This window comes from Bos indicus x Bos taurus, chromosome 2, assembly GCF_003369695.1.
Source record: "Bos indicus x Bos taurus breed Angus x Brahman F1 hybrid chromosome 2, Bos_hybrid_MaternalHap_v2.0, whole genome shotgun sequence".
Classification (NCBI taxonomy): Eukaryota; Metazoa; Chordata; class Mammalia; order Artiodactyla; family Bovidae; genus Bos; species Bos indicus x Bos taurus.
The window spans coordinates 134,753,052-134,776,520 of NC_040077.1; the positions used below are offsets into that span (position 1 = coordinate 134,753,052).

General features: G+C 58.5%; 1 protein-coding gene and 1 long non-coding RNA gene across 10 annotated transcripts in view; one reads left to right on the forward strand and one right to left on the reverse strand.

The window, feature by feature from the left end:
• ARHGEF10L (Rho guanine nucleotide exchange factor 10 like) overlaps positions 1 to 23,469 on the reverse strand; it is a 159,987-nt gene that overhangs the window by 92,737 nt on the left and 43,781 nt on the right. For all 9 annotated transcript variants that reach the window (XM_027522159.1, XM_027522163.1, XM_027522176.1 and 6 more), the window contains exons 2-5: positions 21,744 to 21,819; positions 13,423 to 13,608; positions 12,730 to 12,769; positions 1,114 to 1,205 (exon numbers count right to left, since the gene is read on the reverse strand). In XM_027522159.1, the coding sequence (XP_027377960.1) occupies positions 1,114 to 1,205; positions 12,730 to 12,769; positions 13,423 to 13,608; positions 21,744 to 21,777 (352 nt within the window). In that variant the 5' untranslated portion in view covers positions 21,778 to 21,819. The remainder of the gene's footprint in view (positions 1 to 1,113; positions 1,206 to 12,729; positions 12,770 to 13,422; positions 13,609 to 21,743; positions 21,820 to 23,469) is intronic.
• Positions 16,911 to 22,738, forward strand: LOC113880293. Its single transcript, XR_003507713.1, has 2 exons — positions 16,911 to 17,014; positions 21,646 to 22,738. It is a non-coding gene; the product is annotated as an uncharacterized LOC113880293 (long non-coding RNA).

The window sequence follows — 23,469 nt, forward strand, 5'->3', positions numbered from 1 at the left end:
GCATGCTATTCCCCTAACACTTTGCTGGGTAGACTATGAGCAGGGCAGAGCACACACCCTGCCCATGTTAGTAGCTCCCAAAACAGAATATTTACAGAGGTCTTGCCCCCTAAAATTGTGTGCCCAGTCTCTGCCCTCTTTAGGGACGTGCAGCCCTGCAGAGAGAGGCTTTGGAAAACCAGTCCCCACCCCTGAGGGGAGCCTGTCCTCACCCCACAGGCCTTCCAGGAACAGAGGGCCAGATGGACTCTGAAGTTCCTCCCTCCTGTGTTGCCTCCTGTGGTCACAGGGTCCCCAAAGCCCTGTAGGACCCTCACTGCCCCTCCCCATCAACACAGATTCTGCCCCCAAAGTGGCCCTCAGACCCGCCCACCTCTCTCCAGGTCCCTAGCTCCAGATGTCACCTGCCTCCCCTGGACAGCCTCCAGCCCACTACCTTCTCCCAGAGTATCAGTGATGTGACTGAAATGCAGACATGGCCGCATGGCTGTCTCCCTGGCACCTTCGGGAAAGCAGGGCCTCCAAGGCCTCCCCCACACACCCTGGGAGGACCTGGGGAGATGGCAGCCTCACCGGGCCCTGCTCACCCCTAGACCCTCCCCTCCACCACACCAAGGCTCACTGCTTCCCCGGTGCCAGGGGTCCCCTCGCCCTCAATCTGAACACTCTGGCCCTGACGCCTGCTTCTCTGCACTCTGCCTCGGTCCTCGTGGGCTCTCTCAGCTCCCACCCTCCTCCTGGCACCTGCTCTCTGCACCGTAAGAGCCCACCCATGTGTCTGGTACTGCTGTCAGAGGGACCCCCTCATCTTGGGCACTGGGGAACACCCACCACCCAGATCGACCTGTAGGAGCTTGAGGGGGAAGGGGACAGATGAACAGCTGGATGTGTGATCTACTCCGGGACCATGGCTCCAGGGTGGCAAAGGGGGCAAGTCTCATGGGTGGGCAGTGGCCCGTCTGCCTCAGAGCTGCCACTAAGCCCATGTAGCGAGGACAGCCCCTCAGGGAGCATGAGCCCGAATCAGCTCCCTTGGCCTAGAGAAGGGGGGCTCTCCTGGCACCAGCCTCCTGGGGCTGAGACCTGGGGGGCAGGGTAGGGAGGGGGACTTACTGCGACGGGAACTGTTCCGCCTCCAGCCGGAGCGCTGGACCTCGGAGAAAGCTGCGTCCACAGCGTCCCCATTGCTCACGGCGGCCGGCCTCCTGCAGGCCGAGAAACGGGGCCGTGAGCCAGGAGGGCGAGACAGCTGGCTCCTCGAAGCCTCGGGCAGCTCCTCACCAGGTGACAGGGCCACTCACCCCCAAGGCTGGGAGTCAGAAGGGCTGGGGAGGCCACGGCTGGGTCAGCCACGGACAAGCCCCTTCCCCCCTTGGCGTCCTCACCTTTAGAAGGCATTGCAAAGCCGACCTGCTGCTTTACAAGAGCATAAAGGTCAAACATATTCACTGTGATAACTGACAAGGATCAGATGCGCTCCTGGCCAGGGCACCCTGACTCTCCTCGTCCAGGGCAGACCTGGGGGGAATCTCCGTGTCCCCAGTCTCCACATACAAAACGGAGGCTATGACTGGGGGTGGGGAGTGCTGCATCTGAATGACAAGGACCTGCAAAGTTTCAAAAGACTGCACACAGAAAGCAGGGCTTCATCCCCACACACACTTGAGGATGGGCTGGACCAGAGATGTGCTTCCTAGGAGGAGAGACGCCAAGGGAACGCAGTGGGGAAAGAGCAGACTCCAGTGTAACCGAGTAGTCAAGAGAGCATCCCCAGTGACACCACACAGGCCTTGTGTCCCCGGATATGACACGACAGGGTGCTCAGCCCTGTGGGGCTCTGACCCCAGCCCATAACCCCAGGCGAATCGTGAGAAAAACACCAGACAAACCCAGACTGGGGGACATTTCTATAAAACACCTGCCCATTACACCTCAACTCTCTCAAGATCGTGAAACAAACAAAAACAAACCCAGAAAGTGTCGCAGAGCAGAGCAGGGTAAATGACGACTGAACGCCACGTGAGCCCTGAGTGGGTCGCGGGACAGAAGAGCGCAGGCAGAGAGACAGTGAGATTCAGGTAAAGTCAGAAGTCCGGGGAGTGGTGAGGCGGTGACGCTGATCTCTTGGTTTTGACGCGTAGCCTGTGCTCGTGTTGCACGTCAGCCCTGGGGGTGCGGGGCGGGGGGGTATGTGCAGCCCTGCCTGCTTCACAGTGTCTCCGCAAATCTGAAACTACCCCAAGGTGGGAAGGGTTTGCTTGCGGTTTTTTTAAAAGCCCAAGCTCAGGGGACTTCCCTGGTGGTTCAGTGGATTAAGCATCCACCTTCCAGTACAGGGGACACAGGTTCGATCCCTGGTCGGGGAACTAAGATCCCTCATGCCAGGAGCAACGAAGCCCACGGGCCACCACCACTGAGCCCACCCATCCCAACTAGAGAGAGGCCTGTGCCACAAAAAAACAGCCTGTGGGCCACAGTTAGGACCTGACACAGCCAAAAGTAAATAAAATAAATATTTTATAATAATAAAATAAAGCCCATGCTTGACTACTCTCCCACCCATTTTTTCAGAAAGAGAGAAAGAGCACTCAGCGTAGACATAGAGTCAGAGACACAAGTTCAAGTCTCCGTCCTGGAGGAATCGTAACACCCAGCACCCAGGCGTCTCCACTAGAGGACACAGCAGGCCCTGGACAATTTCGAAAGATGACATCGAGAACGGATGTGGGTATTTGCGGGCGAAGTCAGATGGCTTTAGACTGGATCTGGAAATATTTTATGACATACTAAAAGCCACGGTTGGGTTGAAAATATGAGCCCCTGTTTTGCACATTACCAAAACACAGTGAACTTATTTTTTCGTCTCATTTCGTTTTAAGTAATTTAAATAGCTACATGTGATTAGTGGCCCCTGAGCAAGGCAGCGTAGGTCTAAGCCACTGGCCCAGCTACAGATGCTGGTCTGGACTCGGGCTTCTGTTGAGCAGCTGCCAGGGTACCGGTCCTGCCTTCCTGGGTGGGGAAGCGGGGTCTAACAGTCACCTTCATGCCTACCCTGACTGTCCCCATGGCCGAAGGAAGCAGAGAGACCAGGAGCCCCTAAGGAAGGAAGAGGCTGGTGCCCGTGGGTGGACAGGCCTTCCCAGGCTTGGCTACAGACCACCACCCCACCTGCCCTGCACGTTGGAGTATCTCCTCTGCACCCAGGGCTCTGCAGAATGCTTGAGGACAAGTGCGTGTCCTACTATGACCATCTTACAGATGAGAAAGGTGAGGTTCAGAATAGGCAGTTACCTTGCCCCAGATCACCTGACCAGCAAGCACCAGAGCCGCCATTTACCTGCACAGTCTTGTCCTGGACCCCAGCTCTGCTGCCCCCACACCAGGCGGGGGAGGGAAGAGACCCCCCAGGCGAGGGAAGCAGTGGGCGTGGCAGGAGATGAGGCTGGGGGCCTCCACCTGCCCTGGCCCTTCTGGCTGCGTGCCACAGCCATGCCCCACCCACCCTGTGCCCACCCAGGGCCAGCCCCTCCCCGCTGCTGCCTGGCAGCAAAATCTAATTCTCCCTGCGGGCAAACACGCCTCCTGGGGCCTCCGCAAAGGTTTTAGATAATGAAAGAGCCACAAAAAAGCAATAAGAGGCCAATTATCTCGCCCTTATCTGAGCTTCCTGCACGTCTAATGCCTCTCAGCCTGCAGGTGCAGAAAGGCCAGCCACTAGATGACACCGTCTTACAAGGTGAGGTCACTGTCACCTGCAGGCAAAGGAGAGGAGCCAAGTGCACAGAGAGGAACCGAGGAGGACGGGCTGGGCGGGAAAGAGGCCAAGGAGAGGAGCCAAGTGCACAGAGAGGAACCGAGGAGGACGGGCTGGGCGGGAAAGAGGCCAAGGAGAGGAGCCAAGTGCACAGAGAGGAACTGAGGAGGAGGGGCTGGGCGGGAAAGAGGAGGCGGGACGGGTAAGAGCGGCCTCCCAGGCCCCGAAGGCGGCGTTCAGACTTAGGAGGCCACCTCGGGGCTCAAGGCGCCTTCTGAGCCCACCTCCTCTCTCTCCGGGGATGAGCCTGGACGAGGGGGTGAGTGTCCTGTGACAGCAGGGACCTGCTTTGTCCTGGTTGCCCCGTTCCGTCAGTCCCTTCGCTCGGGGGACACTCAGTGATGACGGATGCCCCCGCCCCCCCCCCCAGCCTATTTTATGCATTTATTTATTATTTTTAAATTAAAATCTATCTGGTTGCACCAGGTCTTAATTGGGGCACAGGGCATTCAAGATCTTTAGTTGTGGCATGGGGCTCTAGTTCCCTGACCAGGGATGGAACCCAGCCCCACTCCGAGAATGGCAGTGCCCCCAGCCTCTCTGCTGGTGGGCCCAGTTGCTCAGCAGATTCCCGGGGTCCCTTTCCAGAGGCTACACAGAGTGAGTTGGCAGGGAGAAGACCCCTGAGATGAGTACAATCTGAGGATCCTGGCTGGCTGGGCACAGACAGGCACCTAGACACACACACACACACACACACACACACACACACACCTAGACACACACACACACACACACACACACACACACACACACACAGTGTTCCTGATGCCCTTTTCCCTCCAGGCCAGAATACTGGAGTGGGTAGCCTTTCCCTTCTCCAGCAGATCTTTCCAACCCAGGGATGGAACCCAGGTCTCCCGCATGGCAGGCAGATTCTTTAACCAGCTGAGTCACAAGGGAAGCCCAAGAATACTGGAGCGGGTAGCCTTTCCCTTCTCCAGGGGATCTTCCCGACCCAGGAATCGAACCGCGGTCTCCTGCATTGCAGGCGAATTCTTTACCAACTGAGCTATCGGGGAAGCCCTTTTCAGGACAAGGTATGAAAAATATGAAAGAGGAAAGAATTCCACCTTTAGGGACTGAAAAGACCAGAATAACATGAGCCTTATGAGGCCTCGAGCACACCCAGTCTGCAGCAGACGGCAGGGAGGGCTGGGGTGGCGGGGCTTGCCCGACGCGGGCCCGACTCCCGGCATCACCCCCTGGAGAGACGCCCCTCCAACAGCACCACTCCCACCCTCCCGAAATCCAAGAGGCGCAGAAGAAGGCAAACCCCGCTGGCCCGGGTGAAGCCTGCTGCCAGGTGTCAGCCTGGCCATTTTCTAGCTCGTGTGGCACATTAACGCCAGGAGGCCCCTGGAAGTCACCTGGGCAGAAGGCTCCCAGCGCGCTCACTGTGGTCCCCCGGGAAGCTCCTCTGAGACTCGACTCGGGCCCCACCTCCGAGATTCCGTCCTGTTGGTCCAGAGGGGCCCAGGGATCGCATATTTAAAGCTCCCTGCTGCTCCAACGTGCCGACAGGGTGGAGAACTGGGGATTGAGACTTAAGGGGGAAGACACACACGTTCCGGAGCCAGCAGCCCTGGATAAGACCGCTGCTACGCCCGTGGCTGCAGACCAGGACAGCGGCTTAACGTCCCGGGGCTGCCGTGCGACAGGGTGAACAGCTGCTCTGCTTCCTGCCGTGAGGGTTGAGTGATAACACATGTCCAGCTGCTAGTGCCAGCCTGTGCCTCGGTCTCCATATCTGTGAAATGGGGCGGCAGTACCTCCCTCTTAGGGTTCCAAGAAGGAGTAGATGAAGAGGACCTGTCGGCAGAGGGTCTGCCCAGGACACCACTTCCCTCCCCCCTCCCCTCCACCCCCCCAGTCACGGGGTCCCTGCGCGCGTTCATCTCTTCACGCAGCCCGGCCACACCTCACATACGGAAGGGTCCTGGGCCCTCCTGTCCCGTGCCGCCCCCCACATGGTCACAATTCCACTTATGGAATGAACAGAGAGGGGCAGAACCCCCAGGGAAGTCGGAGGAGGGGCCCCCAACATGGTGTCTATAAGACAGCCCTCACTGGGGGTGAGTACCAAGACCCCCGGGGAGCCTTCTCAACACTCGACCCTGGTCCCACTGCGCAGACCCAGCCTTCTGCCCTGGGGTGCACGCACCCCCTGCCTGACATCTGCTCTGAGGTCACACCCCAGAGAGACACAGCTCTCCTAGCAAGCCAAGAGCCTTGTGGGGTGCTGACTACAGCTTCCCGTGGGAAAACGCTCACCCTCTGTAATTAGATCAAAAGGTGAGCCGGGAACCAGCACATGCAATAAAACCATGGGTCCACAAAATGTGTGTGTGTGTCTGTGTGTGTGTGTGTGCGCACGCACTTCATATACACAGCAGAGAAGCCGAGCAGGAACACACAGTGCTAGAATTAAAGGTCACTCTTAGTATGTCATCTTCTGTACTTCCCAACTTTTCTATAATAAATATGCACGACTATTACCAAAAAAAGAAATCAAGAGAAAGAAAGGGAGAAGGCAAACACCCCAGGGAACACTGAGCAACGGTTGGCCGGTGCAGGGCCCCTCGGTGGCCTGGAGCCGCCCCGGACACACCCGCACCCCTCGGAGACGCTGAGTGAGGCGAGCAGCTCGCTGACAGCGTCTGGTCCTCACGTCTCATCCAGCCTCCGCTTCACAGGGACCACACGGAAGGTTAGGCAGATCAGACAACGACCGGGTCCCGGATGTGGAGGGCCGGCGGGATCGAAGCCAGATCCCTGTGGGAGCGCAGAGCTTGACACTGGAAGGGTCTGGAAGCCGATGGGGTGCCACCCAGGCTCTGCCTCCTCCCGGCTCCGTGACCTCAGGCTGACGACGTGTGTTCTCTGCGCCTATAAAACGGGGATGACAGAGCCCCCACCAGAGTGTCTTTAGGATTAATGGAGGCGGGCGAGTCTCTTAGAACAGGGCCTGGTGAGTAATACGTGCAGAAGACGTGCAGGCCATTATTACGCGGCTCCAGAGCTGATAAGCGCACCCAGGCACCGCCCATCAGCACCCCGGGGGCAGCACTATCCGCCTTGGTCACCACAGTGCCTGGCACGCGGCAGGCACTCAGTACAGAGAGGCAGGCTGGAGGGGTGGAGAACGGGGCTGAAGAGCTGACTTGGGTGGGCAGGGGGCTCCGGAGGAAGAGCAGACAGAGCCCCTGCCTGACCCCCACCCCCCGGCTGTGAACCCAGCGCCACCGCCAGCTGCTCAAGCCCCTGGGAGCCGTGAGGGCTCTCTCGGGCTGCACTAGGGGACCCACAATCGGCCCCCCTTCCCAGGGCCGCTGCGTTGGTCTCCTGCTGCGGCTGTGACAAACGACCACACCCTCAGCAACTTCACACCGGTGCATCATCCTGCGGCCACAGAGGTCAGGCACCCACAGAGCGTTTCACTGGGGCAGAAGCAAGGTGTTGGCGGGGCTGGCTCCTTGGGGGCTTTCAGGGGGAATCTATTCCCTGTCTCCTTCCGGCCTCTGGAGCAGCCCTGCCTCGTGGCCCCTCCTCGTCTTCAAAGCCAAAGCACAGCATCTTTCAATCCCTCTCTGACCCTGCCCCGCCCCCCGCATGGGAATCCTCGAGATCCCACGGGGCCCACCCAGGTGATGCCAGCCCGTGGGCAGCACAGTCCATCTTGCCTGGATAAACCAGGAAAGGGCAGGACAGGGCCCCCAGGAGCCACTAAGAGTCCCTGCAGCTAGGCTGGGAGCCAACAGGAAATGCCAAGGCCGCAGAGGGCTGTGGGGATGACAGCAAAACCGGGCAAGAAAAGCAAACAAATCCAGAGGGCTCAGGGGTGAGAGGCAGCCTGCGTCCAGGAAAACAGGGAGCCAGAAACCCGTGCTGGGCGCTCACGGAGGCCCTGAGTTCACGGGGTTCAAAGTGCACCAGAAAGGCCGATGCCGCAGGCTGCACTGACGGATGGCTCTGCAGTCAGACGGGCTCCAGCCCCGCTACTGACCAGCTGGGCCACATCTCGGGCAAACTGCTTCAATGCTCTAAGCCTCAGTTCTGACCTGCAAAATGGGCACAACGGGTGGCCCCGCTGCCTGGGCTGCGTCACGGGGAGAGGAGACGCACAGCTCAGAGCGCTCAGGGGGCAGCTGGCCCCACGGCATCGGCCGGGTCAGCGCCTCTGCTGGCGGCCTCCCTTCCCGCTGGCCTGCCCTCGCCCCGCTGGCCTCGAGTCAGAGCCTGGTTCAGAGATTCTGCCTCCGCACAGTTTGGGCTCCTTTTCACAGACACTGAGAATCGCCCTGCAGACCCTACTTGCCCCCTGCCCATCGGAACCCTCGTTCATTCAACGGGGATGCCTTCAGCACCGGCCCTGGATGGGCTCTGAGCTAAGCCGTGAGGACCGAGCAGCAAACAAAATACCCCCCCACCACCGCGAAGACCGCCTGTCCCCACGGAGCCACCCTGCAGGAGGAGAGAGACCCCACCCTCGACCATCACAAGACCCCGTGTGGGCCCGAGGGGAGGGGGCTGCCTGACTGCTTCCGTCTCAAGGGAACAGCACAGAAGCACACAGGCAGAGTCGAGGCCACTCTGCCTGGCTCCCCAGGTGGGGTCTATGCGTCATTCCAGTGACAGCTTAAAACTACTCTCCCAAGAGCTCAGAGAGGTCAAGTCAGCTCTCACAGGAAGCAGAGTTCTTAACCCCCAGTAAACACACACAGAAGGGGGTTGTCCATGTGGAGCCGGCCACATCCCCCAGCAAGAACCAAGGTCTCGGGTCCTGAGCGAGGACCCAGAGTCGTCAGTGCACCCTTGCGGCTAGCGTGATGGTCGAACAGCTGGCCTCTGCTCAGAGAAGCCCTGGTGAATGAACAGGCACAATCTGTCTGCAACGCCAGGTCTGTCTGACTCCTGGGGGGCAGAGCCCAACTTCCCTGAGCCTCGATCTCCCCACCTATGAATGGGTAACAAACTGGCCACTTCCTAGAGAGGGGAGACGCAAATGGGACTGTGCGTTTAGCTTGGTGCCTGGTACGCAGTAAACACCACCACCATCGTCGCTACCATCAGCAGCAGCTGCTACCATGGCGGCCGCGGAGAGAGGAGGCGGCCGCGGCCCGCCGGGCACTGTGAAGGATGGGCGCGGTCCCAGCCATGCTCACCCCTGGACTGAGGCGGGGATGACCCTGAACTCGCCCCAGGGGCCTTAGCACAGCACACTGGCATCAATGCCCTCAACTCTGCTTCCCCATCAGCCTGGCCGCCTCCAGCAGGCAATGCCCCCCCTCCAGGTGAAGGGACCGGGAAGTCCTCAGGCCTCAAGGCCAGAGATGGACCCAGCGGCCCTGCCCAGGTCACTGGACCCCCCAGCGGTCTCGGGCCTCCTCATGACATAGGCCCAGCTGGCCCAGCTGTGATCCTCTGTAGCACAGTCAGGGAGATGGCTCAGACCCAGGGCTGCTGACTCCTCGGGGGCAGGCCCCAGCGAGTTCCCCTAACGTCACATTCAGACCAGGACCCAGAAGAACAGCAGCAAATACATCTGGAGCAGCCAACACACGCCAGGAGAAGACAGCACCGAATAAACGTTGATTTATGTACACCTCACAGAATCATCCCGTGTTAGTGATTTATCATCCCCGTTTTATTGATTAAAAAAGAACTTTCAGAAAACAACTTTCCCAGTGACACCCAGCTGGTGAGTAACAGCTGAGACTTGAAGCCAGCTCCGTGCAGCTCAGAACCAAGCTCCCGGCCCTCGAACCCCGGATTCCAGGCCTCACTTCACACTCCGAGCTCCCGCCTGGGATGCAGACGGTGAGGAGCGGCCCTGCCTCCCTCCCTCCCCACGCCGGGGAGGCAGCAGCCCGGCCGGATGGGGGCAGTGACTCTAACAGGCTCAGGAGTCAGGCAGCCCAGCAAAGCCCAGGGCCATTTCCAAGCCTCGGGGCAGGGACCGTGAAGGAAACGCAGTGAAAAGAGGTGAAATGTCGTCCACTTGGGAGTTTTGTTTTTTCAAAGCAATGTTTGCTTAGTGACTAGGTTGGGGTAAATTTTTTTTAAAAAAGAAAGAAAATCAAAATTTTTTCCCCCTTTCTCTCGGATAACAAAGAGAAGGAAAGCGATCTGGACTGGCTCTTCTCCCAGAGGAGACCAGAGTGGAAATTCACCGTCTGGAGAAGGAGCTGGAACTTAAGTAAACGGAGACCAGGAAGGGAGGGAGCGAAGCTGGGAGCAGCAGAGACTCTGGAGGAGGCTCCCCGGGTGCCTGGGGGCAGGCCCGCCCCTCAGTCTCCGGGCCTGCAAAGTGAAGGGCTGGACTGGAAGTCTCCGGGTCAACATTCCGCGGGGCCATGAATGTTTGCCCCAGAGAGGGATCTCAAAGTGATGCTTCTTCACACGCATGCTAAGTCCCTCTAGTTGTCTCTGACTCTTTGTTACCCTAAGGACTGTAGCCTGCCAGGCCCCTGTCCATGGGATTCTCCGGCTGGAACACTGGAGTGGGTTGCCACGCCCTCCTCCGGGGGGGGGGGGGGGGGGCGGTTCTTGCCGACCCGGGGGTGGAACCTGAGTCTCCTAAGCCTCCTGCGCTGGCAGGCAGGGTCTTTAACCACCACAGCTGCTGGGGGTGCAGGCCCAGCCAGGACTCAGCGGCCCGGTGCACTCTGCCCCCCGGCCCACGGCACTGGGGACATCCAGGCTGGTCAGGAGCGGGGCAGGAGCAAACACTGTGGCTACGGAGCGCTTCCCCACCAGCCTCTCATTCCTCAGGGTGCCATTTCCACCTTCCAGAGAGCTTCCCAGGCAGCGCAGAGCCACCCGGCTGGCGAAGGGCTCAGGGAGGATTGGAAGCTCGGGAGCTGGTGTTCACAGGGGCTGGGCTGACTCCAGGAGCAGGTGGAGGGCGGGCCGTGGGTAAAGCGGAGGCTGGGCTCCTCCCCAGAACCCGGTGACCTGCTGGGCCATCTCGACAGAGCACAGCACCAGCTCCGGGGCCGCCACGACCAGGCCTCTGGGCAGGGCCAGTGCCGGCCAGACACCCCCTCTGGCCACCGTCACCAAGCCTCCAGGACACACCGAAGAGGTGGGCAGGGCCAGGCCGGGCTGCCATGTCCTGACCCAGAGACCAGGGAATGAGGGTGTCCGGAGAAAAGCCAAGAGCCAGACCCCTGGGAGGGGAGCCCTGGCTGGCTGCACACAGCTTCTCGCACTCTCTCTCACACACACACACACACACACACACACACACACACGCACGCACACACAGGCCCCTCAGCGGCTTCCTTGTCTACACAGACCCCTCCCCTCTCTCCACTGGTGAATTCACACTCCCTTGCTCAGCCACGACCCCCCAGCCCCTCCCCATCAGCACCCCGTCTCCTGTGTCCCACCTGGACGCGTCCGTATCCCTGCCCAGATGGAGTTTGCAGGCGGCTTCATGCCTGGCTCACCCAGGAGGGACACAACCCCTGGGAGGTCACCCAGGACGGGACTGCCAGGCCAGTGCCAGAGCACTGATTCACTTCATGTCTCCAGTCAGGGAGGAGAGCCTGGCCCCTATTTCTGGCCGTAATCAGTCATGCAGGGGCAGGCCCGGCAGAAACCATCCTGGGGCCTCCCACTCCATCAGGCAGATGAGCACAAACAAGCTCTCCTCGGCTAGAATTTGAATCCAGAACTGCCTTGGCTCCAGGGCCTCCGGGCCACAAGCCGCATCTCCAGGTTGGCAACACCTGCCTGAGTCAGCTCCCCAGGTTCAGCTCACTCCAAGAAAATAAAAGGAGGCTCAGATCGTCCCCACCTCCCAACCCAAGCAACCAGGATTTAAACTCAAGGTCCCAGATGCCAGGGCCATCAACCACTGAGGCTTTCCTTATAAGTGAGACTGAAAGTCACTCATTCATGTCCCACCCTTGTGACCCCATGGACTGTAGACCCCATGGATTGTAGCCCGCTAGGCTCCTCTGTCCATGGGATTCTCCAGGCAAGAATACTGGAGTCAGTTGCCATTCCCTTCTCCAGGGGGTCTTCCTGACCCGGGGATTGAACGCAGGTCTCCCGCATTTCAGGCAGATTCTTTACCATCTGAGCTGCCAGGGGAAAGGACTCTCTAAAGCCCCAGGTCCCCAGAGCCTGGCAGTGAGCAGCCGTGACCAGAGCTCTTAGAGACCTGGGTTGTATGGCCCCCAACCCCCAAATGCACCGTCTGGTGGTTAGGCTGCCCTGCCTCAGGCAGGCTCCCAGGTGGAGAAGGGCAGAGTCCCCAACAACAGTCACGGGAAAGGGAGCAGAAAAACAGCGATGGCAAAGACCAGGACAACGGGTGACACCAGAGAGCTATTAATTCCCAGCTACAATCCAGTGCAAGGGACACTTCACTGTTTCCACCTTGCATACCAACAGTCTGACTTTTGGGGCTTCCCTGGTGGCTCAGATGGTAAAGAATCTGCCTGCAGTGCACGGGACCCGGGTTCAATCCCTGGGTAGGGAAAAATCCCCTGGAGAAGGGAATGGCAACCCACTCCAGAATTCTTGCCTCGAGAATCCCCAAGGACAGAGGGAGCCTGGCAGGCTACGGTCCACGGGGGTCCCAAAGAATTGGACACAATTGAGCGACTGACACACACAGCCTGACTTTGGAGTGTTTCTGTGACTCCTTCCAGCCACACAGCTGGCAAGGGACAAAGCCAGGGTGTGGAGCAAGACCTGCTTTCTATTTCACAGGCTTGTGGGGAAAATAAAGGAAAAAGTAACACATTTCAGGACTGACCTCTCCCCTCTGGCCCAGTAGGTCCTTAGCCAAGGACTGCCCTGAGCCCCTATGGCTGCAGCTCCACCCCTTCCCACACCTCCCGCCCAGTCTCTTCCCATTTTCCAGCCGCCAAAGCAAAGGAAGGAGGCTCACTTACTGTGTCTGGGGCTGTGCGGGCTCTGGCTTGGGCTCTAGGTCTGCGGGAGGTGAACAGGAGCGTCCATCAGGCCGGCGGCCCAAGGGACTCAGCACACCCCGCCCCATCCCCAGCCTCCCCCAGCCCCACACTGTCATTAAGCTCCCCTGCCTGTCCTGCCGGACCCCACCCCGTGGCCATGGCCCACATTCTACCAGAACTGGTCCCCCTGCCAGCTCTCGCCTGCCCCCACCCTCAGCTCCCCAAGGAGCTCCTTGCCCCCAAGCCTGCAGGAAGTTCCTGCTGGGCTAGTCCCCAGTCCCTCCTGGGGACGGTCTTATCGGGCCTTCCCGCCCACAGGGCTCTGGGCAAGGCTGCTCCAGCTGGGGTGACTCCCTGGAAGGAGCTGCGGGGAGGGGGAGCTTGGGAGAAACAAGCCCTGGGCAGTAAGTGTCCCCGAAGCATAACCAACGGCCAGTCGCTTCCATTTACGACATGCGAGCGCGCACCAGATGCTGCAGGCATGCTAGGAATCTCCAGGGCCCAAGGGAGGCGATGGGATGCAGCTTCCGCCCAACAGTCTCTCTTTGGTCCCTGCGTCCTGGGGACAGCACGAGGCATCACCGGGAGCCGGAAGCCTCCAGGCAGCCCTGAGCCCCCTGGAGTCCTGCAGACCCTGAGCCGTGAAGACATCAGGCTCCCAGAGCACCTTACCAATGACGGGGGCAGAGTCCAAGTGGATCAGGGGTGTGTCTGCCTCAGTCTCCGGCGCAGAGCGTGGGACGTCGGGGCCGGCATTGGTGTCCTCATCATCATCGCTGTCGTCAAACTCAAAGCCCTCGCCAGGGTCGTCTTCCGCCTCGGGGGAGGGGCCTGGGCCTCCGGGAAGCAGCCGATCTCCTGGAAGGAAGGAGGAGTTAGCCGCGTCTGGTCCAGAGAGGCGGCTGCAAGGGGGAGCAGCTGGGGTCCAAGTGAGGGCAGGTCCCAGGGACAAGATCAAACCCACGTGAGGGCCAGAGGCTCTCCTGTCCCCTGAGGGGCCTGGGGTTGGGTTGGGACTCTAAACTGACGGGCAGTCGGCGGAGGGCAGGGACAAGCTTCCGAGGTGAGTGCATCTGGGCTCGAATACAAGGGAGCCTTTGACTTTCTTGTTTTCTATTTCCCTATTTTGTAAGCAAGCAGGGGGTTATAAATGCATCTGCCTGGGGCGGGGGGCGGGCACACACCTTTGGGTGTATTTCCACATGTGAGTTTCCATCTGTGCATTTTGCATACATGCAAATGAGCACAGCCAGGCTTGATGGGCACCCCGAGCTGTCTTTTGCATGCATGGGGCAGGGAGCAGCTGTCCGGAAGTGTCTGGAGCCTGAAGACAGCCAGTTTGGGGAACCAGGGGAAAGAGTAGCTGCGGCGGGGCTGGGGCCTTGCTCCCAGCCTGGAGGGCTTCCCGGCCTCAGAGCCTGCTTCTCCCTCCTGGGAGACCCCCTTCGGGGCCAGGTCTGCCTGGTCGTCCCTCAGAGCTCAACTCAGGCAGGGACGGCCCCCTGCCACATCCTTCTCTGTCTGTGCCTCCTGTTTACTTCACCTGCTCCTGTAACATGTGTAACGATTTGTTCTGCCCCCTTGAAGGGGACAGGTCCCGGCCTGGGGTATGTAGATGGACGTCACCAGCCAGGTCGGTAAACAAGGGTGTGACAGCCACCAGGGCAGCAGATGCGGGGCACCCCGATGGCGCGCCCTGGGGGATTCAGGGGAAAGAACAGGACTTGGCTGTAGAGAGCTGAAGCGCACATGGAAGAAACGATGTCAACAAGCCCAGCCTCTTGCATCTCTCACACACTGAAAAGCGCTAACTTCATCAACCTGGTTTTCTTGACAGTGACATTTGAGGGTCTCACTCTCTGGTCTTTGTTGCAAACACTCCCATGCATCCTGGCTCCTCGCTGTCCTCTGCAGACCCTCAGAGCTACCTGAGAGCATCCTGCAGGGCTTCAGTCCTCAGTAAGTCCTCCAAGTAAAACAGAATTATCAGTTTTTAGGTTGGGCATTTTTTCTTAGTCAACAAGTCGAATTCGGGGCTTCCCAGGTGGCTCAGACGGTAAAGAATCTGCCTGCAGTGTGGGAGACCCGGGTTTGATCCCTGGGTCGGGAAGATCCCTGGAAGAAGGAAATGGCAACCCACTCCAGTATTCCTGCCTGGAGAACTCCACGGACAGAGATGCCTGGCGGGCTACAGTCCATACGGTCACAAAGAGTCGGACATGACTGAGCAACTAACAGATACAACTCAGAAACTTTCATTAAACGGGTGAAGAAATGGACTCTCCATCCTAAAGGGCATCACAAGCCCTCGCCTTCCCACCCATTTCATCTGGCTGAGGTCTCCCAGTCTTCTTCCTTGGAAGACTTCTTTCCTGGAATCTGAAGCTAAACAGAACCTCAAGTGTTCATTTAGCCCATCTCCCTGGCTCATGCAAACCTTGGACATGACTTAGGAACTGAACAAGCTACCTCGTCCAAACTTTGCACTCTAAAACCCAAGGACAGAGCGGCTGGGTTCAAGTCTAAAGCTGATCACCCCTCCCTGGGCTGCCCTGAGCAGACTGCTCACAACTCCTGTCACACCGGTCAGGGCATGAGGTCTGGGCCCGCCGGGTCCTGTCTGAGAGCCTTTCACCTCTCTGAACCTTAGTCTCTTCCCCTATAGAGCAGAGGATGAAAGGGCACCTACCTTATAAAGCTGACGTGAATGGGACCCGAGATGTAGGTCAGGGTTTCTCAGCCTCGTGTCCAGGCTGCGAGGTCTCTGTGTTGGGGCCACTACAGGAGATGTACCAGCCTTTCTGGCCTCTGGCCTCCAGCTGTGACAACCGAAAGTGTCTGCAGACATTGCCAGCCAAATGTCCCCCGGGGGACGAAACTGCCCCCAGTGGAGAACGCTTGAGTAGATGCAGCGCTTGGCACACTGCCCGGTATGTGTTACACAATGACACCTGTTGTTGGGCTTTCTGCCCCTCCCAGCCCGACATCCTTGAGGACAGGATTGTCCATGGATGCCTCGATAAGCAAGTGGGTGGGGAGGGGGATGGAGCAGAGAGGCAAGTGGACAGACCAACGGATGGACAGACCGGCGTATCTGATTCTGGTAGTCTCTCTGACCAGAAAAATCCAAAAATCCACAGTGACTGGGGGGGTTTCCAGAGCAGAATGTTTTAGGTGCAAGTGTATGAAATTCAAGAAGCCCCTTCCGGGACTTCCCTGGGGTCCAGTGGCTAAGACTTTGCCTTCTAATGCAGGAGGTGTGGGTTCGATGCCTGCTCAGGGAGCTAATATGCTACATGCCATGTGACCAAAGGGGGGGGGACATAAAAATGTAGAAGCAATATTATAACAAATTCAATAAAAACATTTTGAAAAATGGTCCACATCAAAAAAAAGTCTTAAAGAAAAAAGAAGCAGCGGCCCCTTCCTCCGCTGTGTGAGCACAGTAGAAAGCCGGAGCTCATCCCCCTTCCCTGACTCCCGGGGGTGATGACCGAAACAAGACCAACTGAGGCGGGGATGCAGCCCCTGCTCCTGGGAGCTGTGGGGACCCTAAGGCCCAGGCCATCGGGGTGGACTCCTCTGGGCAGTGACGTGGCCAGGGGTATGAGCTCCTCCCCAGAGGTGGAGAAGCAGACACTCAGGGCCTGCGATGAGCCCACGTGACTCTTGCAGAAGCCTCCCAACCACCCCCGCTTTACACGAGGCCTCAGAGACTTCTCAAGGTGAGGCGAAGCCTCCGGGCACCAGCTGAAAGTGGGGAGCCAGGTTTGAACCCTGATCTGCCTTGGTTCCCTCTCCGCTCAGCCCAGTGGCCTCCTGGAAGTCCCTCTTGAGCCCCCTGCACTCTTGGCCCCGTGATGCTGAATTCAGGAGGAGATCCAGAAGCTGGGCCAGAGGCCAAATTAGTAACCTTCAAATGGTTCTCAACCCACTGGGGGGTCATAAAATCAATTAGGGGGCTCCCTGGAAGCTTTTTGCTTTATGAACTGCTTACTGAAGATCTTTTTAAAATTTTATAATACTAATAGGCTTCCCTGGTGGCTCAGTTGGTAAAGAATCCGCCTGCAACGCAGGAGACCCGCCTGAGCACAAGAGACCTGAGTTCGATCCCTGGGTTGGAAAGATCCCTGCAGAAGGAAACGGCAAACCTACTCCAGGATTCTTGCCTGGAGAACTGCACGCACAGAGGAGCCTGGCGGGCTACAGCCCATCGCGTAGCAAGAGTCAGACCTGACCTGACGACTCAGCCACCACCACACTGGTAAAAAATTCACACGTGGTTTTACTTTTGATGTTGCTGTCGACACTTCCGTTCTAGATTTACGCACACAGCACACACATCCGTACAGTGCGTAGCGCAGACGCTCCTGACGCCCTCCTCTGCTCACTCCCCGAAGCCGTGTGGCCGTCCTCGCTGGGCCTCGCAGGCGTCCGCTCTGCTACTGCCTCTGGATCTCTGCACCTCAGTCCTGGGGTCCAGGCTGCCCTTGTCCCAGGGAGCAGCTCCCGCCCTCGGGGGCCTCCAGGTCTATTTACAACCTGTCACCTCCCGAGGGTCCCGGGGACCAGAACTGCCCACAGTGGCACCTGGGCTCCTGACGTGCCTTGCCTGCTTCTCTTGTCTCTGCGGCCCTGATCAGCAGGCTGTACTTTTCCCTGTCTTTCTGTCTGTCTCCTCTACTAGAGCGCACGCCTCCTGGGCAGGTGTTTCACTCACTGTTGTACCCCCAGCATCTGGTACTGTGCCCAGCACGTGACAGGCACGGAATAAGGACTTGGTGAATGCACACGTATGCTCCTATTGGCAGGTCTGTGGGCTGCAATTTTAGACGATTTAAAAAAATCCTGGAAAAGGGCTTCCCGGTGGCTTAGTGATAAGAATCTGCCTGCCAGTGCAGGGGACACGGGCTCAGACCCTGGTGCGGGAAGATCCCACGTGCCATGGAGCAACCGAGCCCGCAAGCCACAACTACCAAGCCTGTGCTCTGGAGCCCAGGAGCCCCAGTTACGGAGCCCTTGCACAGCAACTGCTGACGTGTTGCTGTGCGCCCTAGAGCCGGCGTTCCCCGACCAGAGAAGCCACCGCGATGAGGGGCCCAGGACATCCCTGGTGGTCTCGTGGTTGAGAATCCGCCTGCCAATGCGGGGGACATGGGCTCAATCGCTGGCCTGGGAAGATGCCAAGAGCAACGAAGCCTCGGTACCTACAACTGCTGAAGCCCGAGAGGGCCTGTGCTCCGCAAGAAGGGAAGGCCCTGCAGGGAAAAGCTGTGCCCCGCAACTGGAGAAAAGCCCGCACCGCAAGGACGACCAGCACAGGTGTGAATGCAGAAATAAATAAAATAAAATAAAATGAGATGCCCACTCGCCAAAACCTGGGAGTGGCCTCGGCTCGCCTTAACCAGACAAAAGCCTGCACTGCAAGCACGACCAGCACAGCCATAAATAAAGAAATAAATAAAATAAAATAAAATGAGATGCCCACATGCCAAAACTTGGAAGTGGCCTCAGCTCGCCTTAACTAACTAGAGGAAAGCCAGCACAGCCATGAAGATCCAGCAGAGCCGAAAATAAATAAATACAAAAAGTTATTTTTAAAAATAGTGGAATAAGTGACCACGAAGTCCCTGCCCACTACTATTTCTGGGCTGCCAGAGTCAGACCTGTCCTGACCAAGGAAGCTTCAGGGCCCACGGTCCTGCCCACTTGAGTCTGCTGGGCGGACAGTGGGGAGGATTCCCTTTGCACGCAGCCTGCATCACTGCAGTGACTAGCCTGGGTTCAGACCCCAGCTCTCCTATGTACTGGCTGCTGTGTGATTGCCGCGTTATCTCACCCTCGGGCTGCAGCCTCCTGGTCCATCAAATGCGAACAGCAGGAGTAGCTGGCTGACAGAGCGCTGGGAGGGGGGATGGACGGGCACACTAGACGCCCCGGGAGCCCGGCCTCGCGGGCTGAACGCGAGCTCCTCACGATGGCGGCTCTGTTCACCATCACCATTATCGCTGTGCTCACTCACTCAGTCGTGTCTGGGCCTGTGCGACCCTCTGGACTGCAGGCCTCCACGCTCCTCGCCGTGGGATTCTCCGGGCAAGAACACTGCAGCGAGTTGCCATTTCCTCCTCCAGGGGATCTGCCCAACCCAGGGATCAAACCCGCATCTCCTGTGTCTCCTGCATTGCAGGCAGAGCCTTTACTCACTGAGCCGTCGGGGAAGCCCCAGTCATTATCGTGATGACTGTTATTATCGCTTTGAGTCATATGGCCCAGGCTCTGACCCCAGGTGGGGTGGAGACCGCCTCCCCATCCACAGACCAGGCCCAGCCCCAGGCGACCCAGCCCCCAGGCTGTGTCCAGGGACTTAGGTTACTTTTGTATTTTCTCTCTTTGCTGTTGTTGTGGTTCCCTTGCTAAGCCGTGTCTGACTCTTTGTGACCCTACGACTGTGGCCCCCCAGGCTCCTCTGTCCAAGGGATTCTCCAGGCAAGCATACTGGAGTGGGTTGCCATGCCCTCCTCCAGGGGATCTTCCCCACCCAGAGGTCGAAGCAGCACCTCCTGGGTCTCCTGCATTGGCAGGCTGATTCTCTACTGGACCACCTAAGTACAAACAGCAGGACTTCCCTCGTGGTCCAGTGGGTGAGAGTCCACACGGCAGTGCTGTAGATGCAGGGAACCGGTCATGGAACTAAGCTCCCACGTGCTGCAGAGCAGCTAAGCCCGTGAGCCACGTGACTGAGTCCGCGTGTCACAGCAGAGGCTCCTGCCCGACACGACAGAAAGCCCGCGGGCCGCAGCTAAGACCCGATGCAACAAGTAAATGCTAAATTAAAAAAATACAAATTGCCTCGGTCAGCCCAGCAATCTATCAGTTCAGTTCAGTTCAGTTCAGTCGCTCAGTCGTGTCCAACTCTTTGTGACCCCATGAACCGCAGCACGCCATGCCTCCCTGTCCATCACCAACCCCCGGAGTCCACCCAAACCCATGTCCATCGAGTTGGTGATGCCATCCAACCGTCTCATCCTCTGTCGTCCCCTTCTCCTCCTGCCTTCAATATTTCCCAGTATCAGGGTCTTTTCTAGTGAGTCAGTTCTTCGCATCAGGTGGCCAAACTATTGGAGTTTCAGCTTTAGCATCAGTCCTTCCAATGAATATTTAGGACTGATTTCCTTTAGGATGGACTGGTCAGACCATAGAGACTGTACAGTATCCAGTGAACTGTCCCAGGAGCCCCTGGGCCAGAAGATTGGACAAAAGTAAGACGCAGTGCCTCAGTGTCAAGGCTGAGGCAGGAAGAGCTGACCAGAGAAGAACATAAAACCCCGAAGGCTGAGGCAGGAAGGGCTGACCAGAGAAGAACATGAAACCCCGAAGGCTGAGCCAGTGCTAAACAGAGGAGGGGGCTTGAGCTTGCCAGGGCCTGGGGCACAGCTTTGGCACCAGGCTGCCCCTGCACAGGGCCTGAAAGGGTGAGCAAGGGCCTGACAGGCTCAGGCTGGGGGCGGCCAGGGCCACAGCAGGAGCGGAGAACAACAGTGAGTGGCCCAGTCAAAGCGAAGACGCGACTGAGGATGACAGGGTGAGAACACGGCTGCAAGGAGGTGGGGGGATTTGAATTTATCTGGGAAGACGGTGCGAAGCGCTCAGAGAATCGGAGAGTGGCCAAGAGCCTGCTTCCACCAGGTATCAGCCTGCGCATCAGATACGCCCAGCAAATGTTTGCTTAATGAAACTGAATTGATTTCATCATAAAGTAGTTTGCACGTCTGGCCCCTCGGTGTGGAGGAGAAAGGGTGCAGGGTGCCGATGACGGGGAGCGGGGACATCCTGGAACCCAAAGCCATGGCCATGAATCAGGAAATGCCCTTTTCCCCAGACTCTGTTCCCAGGATCCTGGGACCCAGCCAACTAGCCGGGGCGCCTTATCAGAAGGAAAGTCAGACAGCCCATCCCTGGGTGACTGAGAGCTGAACTGAGCTCTCCCCACCCAGACAGACCGCAGGACTGGAGGGAGCCACGCACACCTCTGATGTTCCTGGACGTTCCCCTTCTCCAGAGAGCCAACCCCAGTGAGCCCCCAGAGAGTCCAGGGGGCCGGGACCCAGGAATTCAGCCCACGCTACAGAGGAGGCGGGCCCACCACGCTGGTCCCCTACCCTGCGGAGAAGGACACGGAGGCTCAAGGGGGAAGAGATTCCTCCTGGGCTCGGGCCCGGGGCCCAGAGCGGGGCACGGGCAGCCGGTCCTGCTGACGCCCCAGTGATGACATGTCCCAGGCAGTGAGCCACTGATTAGCACACGCTGGAGCCCCACCTGTTCCTAAACCCTGCAATCACATGTGAGAGGCTGTCGTTACTAACACCACGCTTGTGGGCAATGAGACAGCCAGACAGACACCAAGCCACTGGGCTGGTTGGACTCGAGAAGCAGCCCTTGCTTGTTACCATTCTGCCGTCGGCCGCCCCCAGGAAGAACAAGAGGACGGGAGGCCGGGCCCAGCGGGACAGACGGCCTCGAGCCCAGCTCCTCCAGGGTCCGGATCTACCGGCACTGTCCGAGGCCCCAGTGTTAGGATCGCCACGTAAAAATACAGGACATCAAACTGAATTTCTATGAAAAAATTTTTTCAGCATAAGTATGTGTTTCTCCTTTTTTTTTTGCCGACTCTGGCCACCCCGCCATGGCCAGACGGCCTGGCTTTGGAACCTCAGCAGATGGAGATGGATGGGCAGCACCCCCAGCCCCTACCTCCTGCTCTCAGTTCTTAGTTTTACCCCCGAGGACGCCACAGTCCCAGGGGTTCTGCTCATCTCCCCAGGGGCCCTCAGGTGGACAGGCGAAGAGTCTGCAACCCCCGCCCAGAGCCCACTTCCCATTATTTCCCTGTTGCAGAGGCCACTGGTCCAAGGCACCCAGCTAACCGTGAGCGGGGCCAGATTCACATCCAGGGTCAGAGGCCCTGGGCGGGACACCAGACGAGAGGACTGTACCTGCGGCAGCCTGCAGAGGACTGGAGGAAGCCATCAGACGGGACCCAGCTCAGACCAGCACTGTCCAGCCGCTCGCCTGTGAAAAGAAGGCCAGGAATCTGATTAGAGGGCGTTCAAGGCCAAAGTTCCAGCCACAGAGAGGGGTCACCAGCTCGCGACCGACGGGTGCACGCCAGCCGGCCGCTCTCAGCCCATTTCCCAGCAGCTTCGGGAGCCCAGGATGGCACGAGCACAGTGAATCATTAACCTGCAGAGAGACCAGCAGCTGCAGGATGGCCACCCACCACCCTAGAGCCCCTGCCGGCCCAGGCCTCCCTGTGCCCAGCCCACACAGCCGAGCTGGGCTCGCAGGTGGCCCCTCTGGCTGGCAGGGGAGCTCCAGCCTTGGACGCCAGGATCATGCTCAGCCCCCGTGTTCCAGAACCGGATCAGCCTGAAGGGTCACGGGTGAGGGCCGGATGCTTCCTGCTTCTCGCTGCCTGGTCACCACGGGTGCCCTGGGGCCACCCCCGCCCCACAGGCCCCATCGAAGGCCGTCTACTCTCTCTCTGTCTCCCCCTGCGCACCCCCGAGCTTGGCCGGCAGGCATGTGGGTGTGAGGGAAGGAAAGGGCTTCGTGGAGGCGGGTGGCTCCAGATCAGGGCGGAACCCTAAGTGCTCGGAGCAGGGGGGCAGTATCTCCAGGCCTGGCAGTGGAGGAGCCCGCGACCGAGCCGCCAGAGCCTCCTCTGGGCTTACAGGACCCTGGAGCAACCTTGCCAGGCGCGCCCGCCGAGCTCTCCCCGCTCCCTCTCTGCACCGAGCCTGAGCCGGGGGCATTTCGTCTAGACGTCCCTGTGGAAGAGGGGCTCGGCCCTGAGGGAGAGCTCCAAACCCTCCTTTCTCATCAGGGCCTGCCGCACTCTGGCTGCCTGCCTGTTTCCCGTTCCAATCCTAAAGCCTCTGTTTACATTAGCTGGCTTCCTAAATAAAAGTAGAATGCATGTAAATAGCAATTGATTAATAATAGCAAACATCTATGCAGTGCCTACTCTACCTCAGACCTTATTCTGAGCGCTTTACAAATATTAATATCTATTCATCCAAATTAGGACAAAAGTGAGGCCCAGAGGGGAGAAGTAAAGTAGCCCAAGATCACACATAGTGAGCGGCAGAGCCAGGGTGTGAACCCAGTCCGCGGACCCCCGCGTGTGCTCAATTATAACCACAGTGCTCCACTTCTCTCAAAGTCCAAACAACACAGAGGCAGAGCTGACCATGAGAAGGCAGTCTCTCAGGTTCCCCAGGAGTGACTGCTGCGACCCGTTTCTATGAATCCTTCCAGGACTGTGCCGTGCGTGCACCAGCCTGTTCATCTGTATAAATGCCTTGCTTTATGCAGAAGGAAGCACACTGCATACCCTGTGGTAAAACCACTTTTTTAAAAATTGAGGTTTATTTACGGCTTCTCAGGCGTCACTAGGGGTAAAGAACCCACCTGCTAATACAGGAGACTTAAGAGATGTGGGCTCAATGCCCGGGTCGGGAAGACGCCCTGGAGGAGGAAATGGCACCCACTCCAGTATTCTTGCCTGGAGAATCCCGTGGACAGAGGAGCCTGGCAGAGTACCGTCCACGGGGTCGCACAGAGTCAGATACGTCTGAGCGACTTGGCACACACACGGTCTATTCACAATGCCCCAGTGTGCAGCAAAGTGACTCCGTGTGTGTGTACATTTACACACAC